We start from the raw sequence: 16,793 nt of genomic DNA on the forward strand, positions 1-16,793 counted from the left end.
CTGAAGCCTTTTTTTCTGGTTAGCCTTACTGATTAGAGGTTTTCTTACGGCTACACAGCTGTTCAATCCCAACCCCTTGAGTTCCCTTCGCATTGTGCGTGTGGAAATGCTTTTGCGTTCACAATTAAACATACTCCTGAGTTCTGCTGTTGTTTTTCTTCGATTTGATTTGACCAAACCTTTAAGTAATCGCCGATCACGATCATTCAGGATTTTTTTCCGACCACATTTCTTCCTGGAAGACGATGGTTCCCCACCATCCTTCCAGTTTTTAATGATGCGTTGGACAGTTCTTAACCCAATTCTAGTAGTTTCTGCAATCTCCTTAGATGTTTTCTCTGCTTGATGCATGCCAATGATTTGACCCTTCTTAAACAGACTAACGTCTTTTCCACGACCACAGGATGTGTCTTTTGCCATGGTTGTTTAAGAAATGAGGAGTTACTCATTGCATCAGCTGGGGTTAAATAACTTGTTGCCAGCTGAAAGATAATCGCCTATGCAGAACTTATCCAATAGGAGGCTTGTACCTATTTGCTTAGTTAAATCCAGGTGGCGACTTTTTTTTTTGGCCAGGCTGTGTATTTTATATTCATTTACCTGCATGTAACAGTTGAAACTTCATATTTACTGACAGCTCAGTTCAAATCCCCAAATTATTTTAATTTGTCTGAACTTTATTCTTTATGGATCAACTTGTGAGAATATCGACCCATTTCTGTAAAAAAAAAACAAGACAAAATAAAAAATCATGATTAAATTAATTTGCCCAACTTGTCTTTATTGAAATTTAATGGGAATTAAATTGTTTCTTTGTAGAGATGGAGGCTGATCTGGTCAACGAAACAAACGCCTCATTAATTCTCTTCATCTGAAATGAGAACAAAAACAAATATTAATAACTAAAACTTGTATACATTTACTCAAAACAAACACTTAAATATGAAAATAAACATCTTAATTAACAAAAAAGTGAATTAAAGTCAGCAGGTAAACAAAACAGTAAGATTAGAATCTGATCAGCATAAAAGTCTAAAATTTTAATCTAGAGTAACTAAAACTTAAATCAATTTTGTTTTGCAGATAAATCGTCTAAATTTGTCCTTCAGGTTTTCATCTTTAGGTTTCTGTGAAAAAATTAATATTTTCATGAAAATTTGCTTAAAATTCTGTAAAATCTGGCCAAAAACCGTCTCAGTGCTGCCCCCTCTGTGTTGAACAGTGGAACTGCAGCTGACTTTTCCTGGTTCCAGTGTTGTAGTCAAGACGACCGAACCCGAGTCAAGACGACCGAACCCGAGTCAAGACGACCGAGACCGAGTCAAGACCACTGAGACCGAGTCAAGACCACGGAACCCAAGTCAAGACGACGGAACCCAAGTCAAGACGACCGAACCCGAGTCAAGACAACCGAACCCGAGTCAAGACGACCGAACCCGAGTCAAGACGGTCTCAGAAGTTCCAACGGTCCAGAAACAAATAGAAAACAGCGTCGTTGTCATAGCAACACGTGTCTGAACGATAAATTGTCACAGAAATGATAATGTTGTTGTTTTGGAGCCATTTCCAAGTAAAATGGTAATAATGGCATAATAATGCAAGAACACATTAGTGGATTTATTGTGAAAGGTCTAATGACAGGAAGTGGTTGCAGCGCCTTGTTACCGTGTGAACAAACTTATTTACATGTGATTTTAATTAATTTTTTATTCAAAGTAAAATCAGAATTTCATAACTGTGTTTTTTCAACAAGCAAAATATCAACACATTTTTCAGAACATTATTAATGTAAAGCAGCTTCTGTTGCTCCCAGTAAACAAACTGAAGCAACAGAGGAAGGAAATAAAAAACCAGGAGCTCACCTTCCTCCTCCTCGTCCTCTTCATCCTCCTCTTCCTCCTCCTCTTCGTCGGAGCTGAAGGTTCCCTCAGGCAGGCTGTAGACCCGGATCACTTGCTGTAGGAGACAAAGAGAGGCGATCAGGGCCGATGGGCCGGAGCGGCTGATTGGCCGGAGCGGCCGATTGGCCGGGGGTCCTCACCTTGTTGGGGTCCTTCAGGATCAGGTACTTGCCCTCGTCCAGCTTGCGGCAGATGTCGATGACGCAGCGCAGGATGCCCCAGGCGTTCTCCATGCTCAGGTTGATCTGGCTGGCAAACTCGTTGGGTTTGAACTGCTGGGTTCCCAGGATGACGTGGCGGGACGAGTCCTTCACGTGGTAGCGGGAGACGTACCTGCGGGGCGGGACGGTCTGGTTACGCGCCGACCTTTGACCCGGGAGCTAAAGCGGAGCGATCCTCACCCCAGCTTCAGGTACTCGGAGCCGGCCAGCATGGCGCAGCAGGTCCAGCGGGCCAGCTTGTAGCTGTTGTTCTTCAGCTCGGTGGCCAGGACGGCGCCTCTCTGGGAGTCCAGCTTCTGACGCCAGTCCACCCCGTTACAGTACTGGGAACAAACCACAGGTCCAGTTCAGCTCCAACTCAACTCCATCAGGGAGAAAAATAAAAACTCTGTGGTTGTTTAAATATGGAAGAAAAGGCTGGACCTTCAGGATTTCACCTTTTTTTCTCATTTTGTGCTGGAAGTACAAACAACATTTTAACCAAAGTTTAGAAATCGGGGAACAGGAGGAAACCCCCCAGCATGCTGCCTGGTCATAACATTGTTCTCACTCATTTAGTTACTCTTTGCATACAATTGAAAACGTCTCCACCTGGTGGTCAGGGTGTGAACTGCTGCAAGCCATAATGACAGACGGCCTTCAGATTTTTCAGTCATTTAAAAAATCCAATCAGACAGAAAATATTCTGTTAACCCCTCAGTGGTAGTTAGAGACACTGCCACCTGTAGGCGAGAATAAGAATCACTTAAACCAAAAGTTTTGAGTATTTTTGATAAAAATTTGCAATAAACTCACAATTATCCACTAGCATGAAATAATGTGGAGAGCTGATGATTTTGCATTAATATCTGCGACCAACTGGAGTTTTATGAACAGGAAACTTTGTGTGAATGTTTCTGACAGGAAGTGTCCAGCAGCCTGGCGGCGCGGCGCGGCGCGGCCTCTTACCCTGGAGTCCCACTCGTTCAGCGTCTTCACGTTGATGAACGACACTTCTCCACTGGCGCCGGTCATCACGCCGTCGTGCTCACAGCGCACGATCAGGTCGATGTCTTCCCCCAGCTTCCAGTGGCGGTACCTGGATCATATAGTGGATCAGAACCGCTTCGGTACCACACAGTGGATCAGAACCGCTTCGGTCGCTACCTGTACGCCACAGACGCCACCTCGCTCTTGTCCATGTCCTCCTCCACAAACGGGTTGGAGTTGGGGAACTTGTGTCTCTCTCCGCCCTGAACGCAAAGGATGAAACGTGATTGGTCGTCAGCGTGAAGCCGTGGGCCAGGTGGGGCCGGGGGGCGGGGCTTACCATGCGTAAACACTGCTGGCTGAAGTTGTGGTTGATGTAGGTGGCCTCCATGGCCAGGTTACGGGGGGAGTTGAAGGAGTTCCCTTCGTCCTGCGGAGGCTCGTTGGCCGTTTCGCTCACAGTCAGCAGATCTGGAGAAAAGGACGAACAAACACCTGAACGGGACTTCCACCTGAACGGTAACCTGGACAGGTCCAACAGGGTCGTTTAGTTTCAAATGGTTTTCATGACTGTAGGAGGGAACTTGGAATCCCACAGATTCAAACTCAGTATCTGGTCCTGAAGCCGCGGCGCTAACAGCTGCTTCAAAAACTCCAAAGAAACACAAGTAACCAGAGTTGTTGCTTTTGTAAAAAAGTCACTAAGAGTTTTAAAAGTTGCTAAGTTGGTACCAGAACTTCCCTCAACCCGACCCTAATGACTCCCTACACTCAGCTACATGCTTGGCCACGCCCCATATCTTGGCTCCGCCCACATTTGGTGGGATTTTTGGTGTCTGCAGACCAAGTAGGCGTTTCCAAAAAACAAAAAGGCGTCTCAAGAACCACACCTGATTGGACAAAATTAATGACCGTCTTTGGAGTTTTTTTCTTTAAAAATATGGCTAGCTTAATTATTGTTAGCATCAGACTTTCATTTATTTATTTAGCTTTCTGTTGTAACTTATTAAGCAGTTAGATATAATAACAGCAGATAGATTTTATCAGCTGGACCAACTTTAGCAAAGTCTTCATAACTTCTCACAGAACTTCAGCTTGCATTTCAAAATAAGAGCATCAACTTATACACTGTTTTCACAACTAACTGAATCGACTTCTCTAAGATATTTACTAGTAAGGAGGTTAAACGTTGATTCAAAAAATAAATCCATTTTGGTTCCTGAAATAATGTGAATCTAAAAACAAAATGATCATTCAAAAAATAATATTACTTAAACTGAAACATCACTGCAGAGAATCACCTGCTGAATTGCTCTAAATTTACCTGGGGGCGGGGCTAAGCGTTTTTGGGAGGGGCTAAGAGTTTGGGGCGGGGCTAGCTCCGGTTTAAAGTTGCACTAACAGCGTTCAGCTCCAGAAAGAAAGAAGCTCTGAATTGGAAAAGCAGACATTCAGCTGAACATTGTCAAGAAAATCCGAGCTCATCCCACTTCCCCATGCTGGAGATTTTAGTTTAACAGTAATAATAAATAAAGTTATCTTTAAAATGAATCACTCAAGTGACATCAAGGCCCAACAGTAGACTTAAGTGTCAATAAATTTAGTTTAACAGTAATAATAAATAAAGTTATCTTTAAAATGAATCACTCAAGTGACATCAAGGCCCAGCAGTAGACTTAGGTGTCAATAAAATAAATCTGGTTGTGTGTGTTGTTTTTGTCTCATGCAAACTTTGCTTTAATTCTACTTTTTTCTATCTAATCATAAGAAATCATAGTCAGACAGAGAGAGTCATTAAACAGGAAACGCAGGTTTCCTGGAAAAAGAGGAAGTAAGTTCCAGCCTGCAGATTTATAAAAAATAGCTGAGACTATTCCTTATTTTAAATCATGAAAGTTTAAAGAATGAAATCTAAACATTTTGGTAATTTGATAAGATTCAAAGTAAAATACTTATATTAATATTGGTTTACTTGTAATAATATTTACACGAACATTTGTGGGAACAGTTACAAGAAAAACAAGTAACTGTAACTTTGGCATCAAATAATTAGAATCATGTATTATTCTTGGTTTCTTTTCAGAAAAACATCTGTAATAACTCACATTAAGATTATAATAAGTATAATTAATAAGTTATGGTTATAAAATCATAAATGAATGATAAATCAGAGAAGCTGAAGAAAATAAATGTGATATAAGTTATGGTTATAAAATTATAAATGAATGCTAAATCAGAGAAGCTAAAGAAAATAAATGTGATATAAATGTGATTTTGACATTGAACTTGAAATGGTGTAAAAATGTGTAACTGCAATTAAACATCACTGATATGTTGGAGGTAGAGAGTAGGTGAAAGGTGAAAGGCAAGGAACTAACAGGAGAGCAGAGATGATCAACGCCTTATTTAGAGAGTATGTGAAAGGTTGTGCAGGCAATGGACATAGGAGGTTGAGCAACCCTGAGACATTAGCACAGACATCAGGAAATGTCTGTAAGACAGTGATGGATATGAGATCATCTGTCTGAGCAGTCAGAAACCCTATAAAAGGTGAGTGCAAAAGAGGAACCGTTCGTTGGATCCTCCGGGCAGCTTCGAGCCAAGAGATGGACAAAGAACTCTGCAGCTGAAGAAGAGCCGGGGCCACGGAGCCGAAGACTGTCCTGCTCATGCATGGGGACCAACCCGTCTGGCCCACAACCTGTGGCTTCGAATCGCACTTCTCTCATCGGCTGGGTTCAGACCCCAAAGACAAAGATGAAGACAAAGGCAAAGACAAAGAAGAAGAACTGGTGCCTTCCTTCCTGCCAGCACCAAGTCCTGTGTGACCTCACCATCCATGCGGAGAGGAGGCTCATCAGACCTACAGAGATTCCTGCCTTCGCTGATCAACATCTTCCTCCTGCTGCAACACCTTCTTCATCATCAGACCTGCGGAGATCCTGGCCTTCATCGATCGGCGTCTTCCTCCTGCTGCAACACCTTCTTCATCATCAGACCTGCGGAGATCCTGGCCTTCATCGATCGGCGTCTTCCTCCTGCTGCAACACCTTCTTCATCATCAGACCTGCGGAGATCCTGGCCTTCATCGATCAGCGTCTTCCTCCTGCTGCAACACCTTCTTCATCATCAGACCTGCGGAGATCCTGGCCTTCATCGATCGGCGTCTTCCTCCTGCTGCAGCACCTTCTTCGTCGTCGTGCCAGGTCTGGGGTTCGAGGCGCCAGGCTCCGTCCGTCTCTCTCAAAGGTTCCTTTTTTAGTTCTCAGTGTCAGCAGTAGGGAAAGATAGACTAGATGATTGATTTTACTTATTTGATTATTTCTGCTACTGAATTAAGCTGTACTGACCCTTGCAAAAATGCCTTACTAATAAAATATTTAGCATAAAGAAAATCTAAAAGATGTTGTGGACATTCAGTTAATGAGTCACCTTAAAGTTCTTTGATGGTTGTAAAATAGCTGTGATGTTTGATTCTGGAGAGGAAGAGGTGGAAAATGTTTTATAGGTTGCTGGTAGCCCAAATTTAAAACAACATCCTTGGGACTCGCCCGAGTCACTAAAACCTACCTGGTTCAATAACAAATGCAAGTTGTAAAATAGAGAACGAGCGACCGTTAACAGGTGTGCTCTGTGAAACTAGTTGGCTGTAGGCTGCTCAGTCTGGCTAATTCACAGAGGGAAGAAGGGTGAGACACCTGGATGTAGGCCGTTAAAAATCAGGTGAATCGTTTCTCGAAACCAGCTTAAACAGAGTTTACTTCAGTTCTGGACAGGGTAAATCCCGGCAGATTTAGGAAACTCAATTAACCCGTTAGATGGAGAGCTGGTAGCACATCTCCCCTCTCAGAAGAGGAAGCAGAGAGTGAGACAGTAGAGACAGAAAGGAGGGGGGGGGTGTTGCGCAACAACAAGTGGCGCCCAACGTGGGGCCCAGACTAACAGAGTAGGAGGGCCCTATGCCAAGTCAGTAAAAACAGATGTGAGACTCTGAATAGCTCACTTGGGTTACTAACTCTTAGGGAAAAGAGTTAGTGGTGACTGATAAGGCCATCAGTCACAACCCTCGCAGTAACTGTATAGCGTACAGGTGAGGGAAAGCTTCTACTGAGGATAAATGACCGGATCCAGACAGTGAAGCTAGTAGCCAACATAGTCTAGACCCATCCCTGCTCGAAGGCTAAAGAGAGGCTTTGGGGGATAGACAACTCGAACCGACAGAGAGACGGAGTGATGGATGATCACTTCGAGGAGGAAAATCTGGGGAAGAAACCGGAGGAAGCCGGCCGTCCAGATCCTTTGGAAAATGAGGAGACCTCAACAGAACTGCATCAGCTTTCTGCACAGCTACCCAGGGCACCCAGGGCAGCGGATGGAAGGTTTGTTCATCAAGAGCACAGTCCCATGGGGTTCAGTCTGCATGGACGTAGCAGAGCCAATGGGGACAACAAGAAAGAGAGGTGAGAAGTACCTCTTGGTGCTGATGGACACAGTGACAACTGCTAGAAGAGCAGGTCTTCCCCTGCAGAGGAACTCCGTTCACGTCACAGAAAGCAGGGAGGCGAAGACACTTCTCCTTTTTGCTCAGAGAAGAAAAAGGGAAGTTGCAGCTCAAAGTGTCACTGAAAACAGGGCAGAGAGTTTGGATTAAAGCTCAAGATCGGCCTGCAACTACGGTGATCAAGCTGAGATTCAACGCCCGAGTTTTTGTAAAGCAAGTACTGAACTTCAACACAGTACTACTGATGAAGAAAGGGGTCCATGAGGAAGCAGTGCTCAAGCCAGTTCTTAGCTACAGCGAACCAGAACATTACGAGAAGATGGCCAGAGAATCAAGCACCATGCCATCCTACAGTAGACTGGCCACTATTACAGGAAGGTTGCCGTTCAAAGAACAACTTCAAGGCTTTGGACTGGGAGGGCCGTGAAGAAATTGGACTATGCTAAAGAAGAACTCCTGTCACAACCTGATGGATTAAACTGGAAAAGGGGCTGAAGTCGTGAGGAAGAAGCGGCGTCATAGAAAATCACCAAGATCAATTCTGTAACAAGGCAAGGAAGTCAGACCCAACACCTGGAAGGTATGGATGGAAATCTGTTTTTTAAAGAAAAGGAGATGCCATTTGTACACTGTGAAACATTTGAAGGTGGTTTAATTTAAAAATGAGAGTCCACCTGCTGCCTTGAAAATGTAGTTCAAGTCCACAAAATTGTTTTGGTTTTATCTCAGAAGTTAGTTTATGAAGTTGATTTAACAACACGAGACAAGTTATCTAGAATTTTTTTTGTCTTGAATTCTGCGTTTTACTTAATGCCTTAAATTTAAACAAAATAGTTATTTCACAATAGGAGGGAAAACTATTGTCACCTAGTAAAAGAGCAGACATTTCTCTGTTAGTTTCATTCACAATATTGAGATAAAGTAAATGCCTATTTTACTTTAGAATTATTTAGATTTTTGTTTCAAATTGCCTTAATAAAATTTCTGATCTGATAAAAAAAATTTTTTACATCACAATGAATTCTGCTCAGAAACATCTGGTATGAACAGGTTTTTTTTTTTTTTGATGACCTAGGAACTCTAGTTTATTCGACTCTTAGAGGATTGCAGAATGAATAAATACTTAAAACAACTTACAATTAAATTGATCTTTAATGGACTCACATTTAGATTTAAAATCTAAAACTTGCTGAATCTGTTTGACTTAACAAATAGAAGATAGTAGAAACAATTGAAGACGGCTCAGAGGTTTTACAGTGTATGTGTGTTATCAAACCAAACGCAAGCTGAATTCACCCCTCAATGCAAGGCATCAGAAGCTTATTTTATAAGCCTACAAGCAACCGGAGGACTTAATTGTGTCCCACACGATGGATTGCATCCACAGAGGGAACTGTTTTGTTTTTGTTTTATTTTTCCACCTTCATCACACTTCAACCTGGCTGTAAGTTTTGATGAAGGGGTCCAAAGACTGCAGTTTTTTAATTGGACAATTCCTGATGCCTCTGACAACTCCAGTACCCCTTAACGACCCCAGCTATGGAAAAGGATCATGATTACGGATAAAGCGTCATGATGCTTATGCTTTTTGCTTTGCTCTGCTGAACAGCCAGAATTTTTTTTTTTTTGTTTGAGGCCTTCTGTCTCAGCCCATCTTCCCTTCCCTAAAGAACCATCCCACATCCTGAAGAACCGACAGTTCATCCAGCGAAGGTTCCTGTAGAAGAATCAGAGCGATCCAAGTTTTCTTCGACATTCATCACCTCATGGGGGAAATCAAAACTCCAAGGAGGGGGTGTCAAGAGAAGTGGAGTTTTGATGACTACACTGAGCCCTCTGTGACAACTGAGGATGAAGAATCTGCATCTTCACATCCCAGACGAACATCTTCTCTTTCCAGGGGATGAGGACGGCGAACTGCAGGAGGGTGATGGACTCCCAGCATGTGAAAGGTCTGACCTCGTGGAGGGGGTGTCAAGAAAATCCGAGCTCATCCCACTTCCCCATGCTGGAGATTTTAGTTTAACAGTAATAATAAATAAAGTTATCTTTAAAATGAATCACTCAAGTGACATCAAGGCCCAGCAGTAGACTTAGGTGTCAATAAAATAAATCTGGTTGTGTGTGTTGTTTTTGTCTCATGCAAACTTTGCTTTAATTCTACTTTTTTCTATCTAATCATAAGAAATCATAGTCAGTCAGAAAGAGTCATTAAACAGGAAAAGCAGGTTTCCTGGAAAAAGAGGAAGTAAGTTCCAGCCTGCAGATTTATAAAAAATAGCTGAGACTATTCCTTATTTTAAATCATGAAAGTTTAAAGAATGAAATCTAAACATTTTGGTAATTTGATAAGATTCAAAGTAAAATACTTATATTAATATTGGTTTACTTGTAATAATATTTACACGAACATTTGTGGGAACAGTTACAAGAAAAACAAGTAACTGTAACTTTGGCATCAAATAATTAGAATCATGTATTATTCTTGGTTTCTTTTCAGAAAAACATCTGTAATAACTCACATTAGGATTATAATAAGTATAATTAATAAGTTATGGTTATAAAATCATAAATGAATGATAAATCAGAGAAGCTGAAGAAAATAAATGTGATATAAGTTATGGTTATAAAATTATAAATGAATGCTAAATCAGAGAAGCTAAAGAAAATAAATGTGATATAAATGTGATTTTGACATTGAACTTGAAATGGTGTAAAAAGGTGTAACTGCAATTAAACATCACTGATATGTTGGAGGTAGAGAGTAGGTGAAAGGTGAAAGGCAAGGAACTAACAGGAGAGCAGAGATGATCAACGCCTTATTTAGAGAGTATGTGAAAGGTTGTGCAGGCAATGGACATAGGAGGTTGAGCAACCCTGAGACATTAGCACAGACATCAGGAAATGTCTGTAAGACAGTGATGGATATGAGATCATCTGTCTGAGCAGTCAGAAACCCTATAAAAGGTGAGTGCAAAAGAGGAACCGTTCGTTGGATCCTCCGGGCAGCTTCGAGCCAAGAGATGGACAAAGAACTCTGCAGCTGAAGAAGAGCCGGGGCCACGGAGCCGAAGACTGTCCTGCTCATGCATGGGGACCAACCCGTCTGGCCCACAACCTGTGGCTTCGAATCGCACTTCTCTCATCGGCTGGGTTCAGACCCCAAAGACAAAGATGAAGACAAAGGCAAAGACAAAGAAGAAGAACTGGTGCCTTCCTTCCTGCCAGCACCAAGTCCTGTGTGACCTCACCATCCATGCGGAGAGGAGGCTCATCAGACCTACAGAGATTCCTGCCTTCGCTGATCAACATCTTCCTCCTGCTGCAACACCTTCTTCATCATCAGACCTGCGGAGATCCTGGCCTTCATCGATCGGCGTCTTCCTCCTGCTGCAACACCTTCTTCATCATCAGACCTGCGGAGATCCTGGCCTTCATCGATCGGCGTCTTCCTCCTGCTGCAGCACCTTCTTCGTCGTCGTGCCAGGTCTGGGGTTCGAGGCGCCAGGCTCCGTCCGTCTCTCTCAAAGGTTCCTTTTTTAGTTTTCAGTGTCAGCAGTAGGGAAAGATAGACTAGATGATTGATTTTACTTATTTGATTATTTCTGCTACTGAATTAAGCTGTACTGACCCTTGCAAAAATGCCTTACTAATAAAATATTTAGCATAAAGAAAATCTAAAAGATGTTGTGGACATTCAGTTAATGAGTCACCTTAAAGTTCTTTGATGGTTGTAAAATAGCTGTGATGTTTGATTCTGGAGAGGAAGAGGTGGAAAATGTTTTATAGGTTGCTGGTAGCCCAAATTTAAAACAACATCCTTGGGACTCGCCCGAGTCACTAAAACCTACCTGGTTCAATAACAAATGCAAGTTGTAAAATAGAGAACGAGCGACCGTTAACAGGTGTGCTCTGTGAAACTAGTTGGCTGTAGGCTGCTCAGTCTGGCTAATTCACAGAGGGAAGAAGGGTGAGACACCTGGATGTAGGCCGTTAAAAATCAGGTGAATCGTTTCTCGAAACCAGCTTAAACAGAGTTTACTTCAGTTCTGGACAGGGTAAATCCCGGCAGATTTAGGAAACTCAATTAACCCGTTAGATGGAGAGCTGGTAGCACATCTCCCCTCTCAGAAGAGGAAGCAGAGAGTGAGACAGTAGAGACAGAAAGGAGGGGGGGGGTGTTGCGCAACAACAACATTTAAACTGGAAGTCTGACCGAAGTCGGAGTTGTCCCTCTTGTCGAAGAATAGCTTGTTGCCGACTCTCTGGACGATGATGTCCCAGGAGTTGACTGAGCGTGTGCAGCACATCAGTGTGGCCAGGATGGCGTCGGTGGCGAACACATTGCCCTGCGTCTTGGCCAGCTGGAGACGAGAGACGGACAGGGTTGACCCGTTGACCTCTGCGGAGCGGCGCAGCCGTGAGGGGCGGGGCTTACCTTTCTGATGACCGGGTCGTCGGTGGTGGTGACGGTGTGGAAGATCCTCTTGATGCTCTTCAGCTGCTTCTCGTTGCGGGTGGTGATGCGGTCGAAGGCCTTGTCGTAGTATTCCAGCGCGCCGCAGCACTCTCTGCAGGAAACACAGCGCCGCTTCAAGGCTCTGCCCCCAAACCACAGGGGGTCACCCTCAGGCTCCGCCCCCAAACACACAAACCACAGGGGGTCACCCCCACCTCTGCTTCACATGTAACAAAATTGGTGTCAAACGTACATTAATGCTTTCAGAGGTCATCAGAGGTCATCATCAATATCTTCGAAGCAAAAGCAGCAAACGTTTTCATTATTAGGTTTGAGTAAACTGGGGGGGGCTGGTTGACCTTTCATGACCTCTGGAAACATTAATATCCTTAAAATGACAGCGGCTCAAACCATTTTTGTTGCATAAACGTAGTCGGATTAATTTTGTTTGATTTAGCGACGATGAGCGGATCGGCGCCACCTACATGTCGACCGGGTCGGACACCTCCATGTATCTCATCTTCATCAGTCGGGGGAAGTCCATCTCCTCCTTCACCTCCCAGTCACTCCGGACCTCCACTGACGAGTCTCTGGGCTTCAGCTGGGCCTGCAGCACAAACACACCCAGAATTATTCAATAATCGATTGATCCCAATTAATCATTTCAGTCCTAAAACATTTAAACTATTTCTTTTACGTGTGTCTTATTTGTTCTGTGTAACTTCATTTATTTCTTCTGAGTCATTTCAGATTTTATTGTTTTAAGATTTTTCTTTAGTTACATTTCAGCGACTTTTAAAACTAAATAAGCTGCTAAAAATATTACTAAATGTTAGAAAAAAGATTTTGATTATTTCAATAATCGATTCATCATGAATGCATGAGTATATGAAAGCTTTAAGATGAAAGCTGTGATGATAATAGTGATGTTTAATCAGCTTTCTGTTGCTGATATGAAGGAATAATGATTTTCCTGATGAACTTTGATCAGATTTTCAGCAGTTAGCTCACATTCATTTTATCCACTACTTTTCTTCAGCGTCAGTAAAACTACCTGAGACTTCTGGTCCCACTTCTGTCGGACTCCAAACTGCTTCTGGAACTTCTTCTGCAGACGCATCCGATCCCTGAACACAAACCGGCGTTAACCCGCTAGTCCCCACCGACTGTCCGCCCGGCGCCATCAGGCAGGTCTCACCTCTCCTTCTGCTTGGCGCTCTTCGGGAGCGTCTGCATGTTGAACTGGGTCAGATTCCTGCGGTCTTTGTCTCTGCGCAGGTTCCTCTGTGGAAATAGTTACAAAACCTTTAATCCGACTAGTTCTGCTGGTCCTGCTGGTTCTGCTGAGGTTCTGCGTTACCTGAGCAAAGCGCATGCGGTTCCTCTGGTACGCCGTCTTCTGCGTCTTGGCCGTGTCCACCAGCTGGAAGCTTGTCTCGTCTTCCTCGTGGAAGTAAGCGTACTGACTGCCGCCGCCAAACTGAGACGAATATTTATCTGAAAATAATAATAATAAGAGAAACCAGACTGATAACTGAAACGCATGACTGTAGGACCAAAACGATCCACAGAATGATCCTCGGTTATTAAAGTTCCTCCAGACGTCGTTAAACTGCGTTTTACCCTTTAGAGTTTTGTGCATCCGCCAGCTAGCTGTTAGCAAATGCTAAGCGCTGCTAGCAGCTGCAGAAGGAGGCTGACAGAACGAAGGGATCAATGAACTAAACAGAAAGATCCCACAGCTCAGCTGGTCCTCAAACGCCTCATCAGGAAACTTCCTGTCTCTGCTTGGAGCTAACGGCTAACGGGAAACGCTTTGCTCCGTTTGGAAAACTCTTAACTTTAGACATGAACCTGCTGATCAACACGAACTAAAATTAATTACAAATATCTGATTTAGAAAAAATTTATTTCATACTTCAAACTTCAGACTGAAAGTGATGTCTGAATTGTTTTTAATTTAAAGCAATAAAATGTTTTATTACTTAAAAAAGGATTAATTGTTCATTAACAGCATTTTCTCTTTCTTCTAGCTTAAGAAGCTACAACTGAACAAGTTTTCGATTGATTACTTGGTTAATAATCAAAATAATCAATAGATTACTAATATTTAACCTTAAAATAATCATTTCTAAAATATAAACTAGAGCTGCACCGATTGCAGTTTTCTGGCCGATCTTTAAAAAGCCTGACCTGATTCTGGTTTTCTGTCTAAAGGTTGCTCTTCATATAAAACTGTTTATCACATGTTTATCACATGTTCATCTCAAGCCGCTGTTTCACTCACTCGTGTATCTCTTGTCTTGGTAAGTTGCTCCGGTCCAGTCAGCAACCTGCCAGAACCAGAACACACAAACAGTGAGGAACCGACTGGAGATCAGAGCGGCTCAGACAGAACAAACCGATCACCGATCGTCAGGCAGGACGAACCGATCACCGATCGTCAGGCAGGACGAACCGATCACCGATCGTCAGGCAGAACAAACCTTCCCCAGTCGGTCTCCTTTGCTGAACGGTTGGTACGGCATGTCCTTGAACTTCTCTGGGACGGCGCAGGGGCCCCATCCGGACGGGTTGTCCTGGATGACAGGGGCGTGAAACTTCGCCATGACCTGACGTCAAAACAAACAGATGGTTTATCAGTTTTGCACTTTAATAATCAGCAGATTGATCTGCGTATGGCCAGGGTCTCAGATCGGAGCAGCACTCATTTCTCCAGCAATGAACTCAAACACAGAGCATTGATCGGATTGCGCAGTGGGCTAATCATCACCGACCCGTGAAGGAGTGAAAGAAGTCTGCTGTGATTTAAGCTGGAAATATTTTCTACTAATGGATTAAATTAATTTATTCTTCACACTGAATCATTTCTGTACAGTTACATCAGTGAACCTGCAGAAAAACAGAAAAGTTTTACTAAACTGGTTTCCTTGGTGACTATGTGGTTATAAGGAGAAAATATTAATTTAAACAAAAAAGACATTATAAAGATAGGTGTCAGTAAAATTTATTTAAAACATTTTAATTTCCATTTGTGATTGTTATGCTTTTTAAAGAATTGTAGCTGCACATTCAGAAGAGAATTAAACAATGTAAGCAGACATTTCCAATCTAATAGCAAAAAAATAAGATCAGCATAACTTTTATAAATTTCTATGAATAAATAAATCAGCTCAGAGTAATTGACAAGCATGTATGATAAAAAAAAAACATTCAACATTTAGACCGGGAATAAACATATCACTTTTAATCAACTTACAATGCAGCTGATTACTTTCACAGTCCAGAAAAATCTAAATATGGTAATATCAATATGAAATTTTTCAGAATCAGATTTTACGTTTGAATAACGAAAATGATTTTTACGTTATTCAAACATCAATGTCACAGAAAAATACGCACACATGACGGCAGATCCAAAACTATTTTGGTTTATTTGTATATTGAGCAGCAATTATTATCGATCCTGTTTAAATAATATTTAAGCAGGTTTTCACAGTAATTCTTAACCTGGACTGAACCTGTTCACTAACTTTACCTGAACGTTCTGTAGTTTCTCATTACACAAGAAAATGAGTTTACATGAAAGTTTCCGTCTCTCCAGATGGAAATAGTTTTAAATTTCGCATTTTTAACATTTTGGCCTCAACTAAGGCGGCTCTTCTTGCCAGGTGGCTCCGGCTGACGATGCTAAGCTAACTAGCTAACTAACTAACTACGGAAACCTTCCGGCGATGATCGACTTCATCTCAAAACATCAACAGAAGCGGGAGCAGATTTCACATCCTTCTGTGTTTCATTCAACTCTCATCTTTACCTGCAAACCTTTCCGTGAGAAATTCAACCCAAAAGCCTTTACAACGATGTAAAAACCGACGGAGCGCCGGCGTGAAAGGAAGTGATGAAACACGACGAGGCACAAGGCACTTCCTGCCGAAACTGAAGAGCAGTTGGCGTAAAATATAAAAATGGCGGTTTAACGCTTGTTATTAAGTTTTCGCAAAGTTTATTGTAGGTTTGATAAGCTAAATATAAACTAATCTGAATAATTCAGATTAAAGTACTTGTTCGCTATAAAAAATAACAAAACTACGGTAGTCCCTTTCCACTTTGCAGTTTTTGTCCGTGACCACTAGATGGCACTAACGAGATATTTATGAACCACTTTAATTTGGCTCCACTTTGTTGCAGCAGAAAAAGTGTTTCGTAGTAATTAATTTAACAGTTGCAATGGTAACATAATAAACCCTCCGCTTTTAACGGCGCTGTAGACAGCAGATATTACCACTAGGGGGCAGAAAATCCATGAATAATAGAAATTTGACTTCAGTTTTAAAGTACCAAGAGTGCTAACATAAAGTATGACATAAGGATTAAGGAACAATATGATCATGTATTTGGAATCAACTTGTTTTTTTTGTTTTCTTATATAAAGAAAAATAGAGGGATTGTTGTGGTAGAGAAATATTTGTTTCAGTGTTTAGTAGTAAGAGATTCAGGCTGTTCATTAGCCTGCAGCCTGCAGGGAAACCAAAACAGATTGTTTCCAGGGTGTTTGAGGTCTGCAGCGACGTTAGCTGGCTTTTCCCTGACCTTTGACCTGTAAAAGTCCTGGATGGAGCCCTAATGATCCTCTCTGCAGGTTGGTTGCAGTCTGGTTCTGTCATGTTCTTCAGATGAGCCAAACCACAGAGTAATGGACAAACACTTAATACTTAATTTATTTGTATTTTTCTTTAATC

At 42.2% G+C, this 16,793-nt stretch overlaps 1 protein-coding gene across 1 annotated transcript; it reads right to left on the bottom strand.

Moving 5' to 3' along the window:
• Positions 1 to 755: 755 nt before the first annotated feature.
• On the bottom strand, positions 756 to 15,963 carry eif3d (eukaryotic translation initiation factor 3 subunit D). The gene is made up of 16 exons (XM_023349503.1): positions 15,869 to 15,963; positions 14,538 to 14,663; positions 14,339 to 14,384; positions 13,412 to 13,548; positions 13,250 to 13,335; positions 13,106 to 13,178; positions 12,537 to 12,658; positions 12,031 to 12,163; positions 11,809 to 11,956; positions 3,432 to 3,562; positions 3,269 to 3,354; positions 3,071 to 3,200; positions 2,303 to 2,445; positions 2,042 to 2,234; positions 1,863 to 1,956; positions 756 to 871 (listed from the first exon to the last, which is right to left on the bottom strand). Exons 2-16 carry the CDS (start codon positions 14,658 to 14,660, stop codon positions 858 to 860), a joined length of 1,659 nt encoding a protein of 552 aa, XP_023205271.1. The 5' UTR covers positions 14,661 to 14,663; positions 15,869 to 15,963; the 3' UTR covers positions 756 to 857.
• Between the last annotated feature and the right edge of the window lie 830 nt (positions 15,964 to 16,793).

The sequence above is a fragment of the Xiphophorus maculatus genome, chromosome 16 (assembly GCF_002775205.1).
Source record: "Xiphophorus maculatus strain JP 163 A chromosome 16, X_maculatus-5.0-male, whole genome shotgun sequence".
Taxonomy (NCBI): Eukaryota; Metazoa; Chordata; class Actinopteri; order Cyprinodontiformes; family Poeciliidae; genus Xiphophorus; species Xiphophorus maculatus.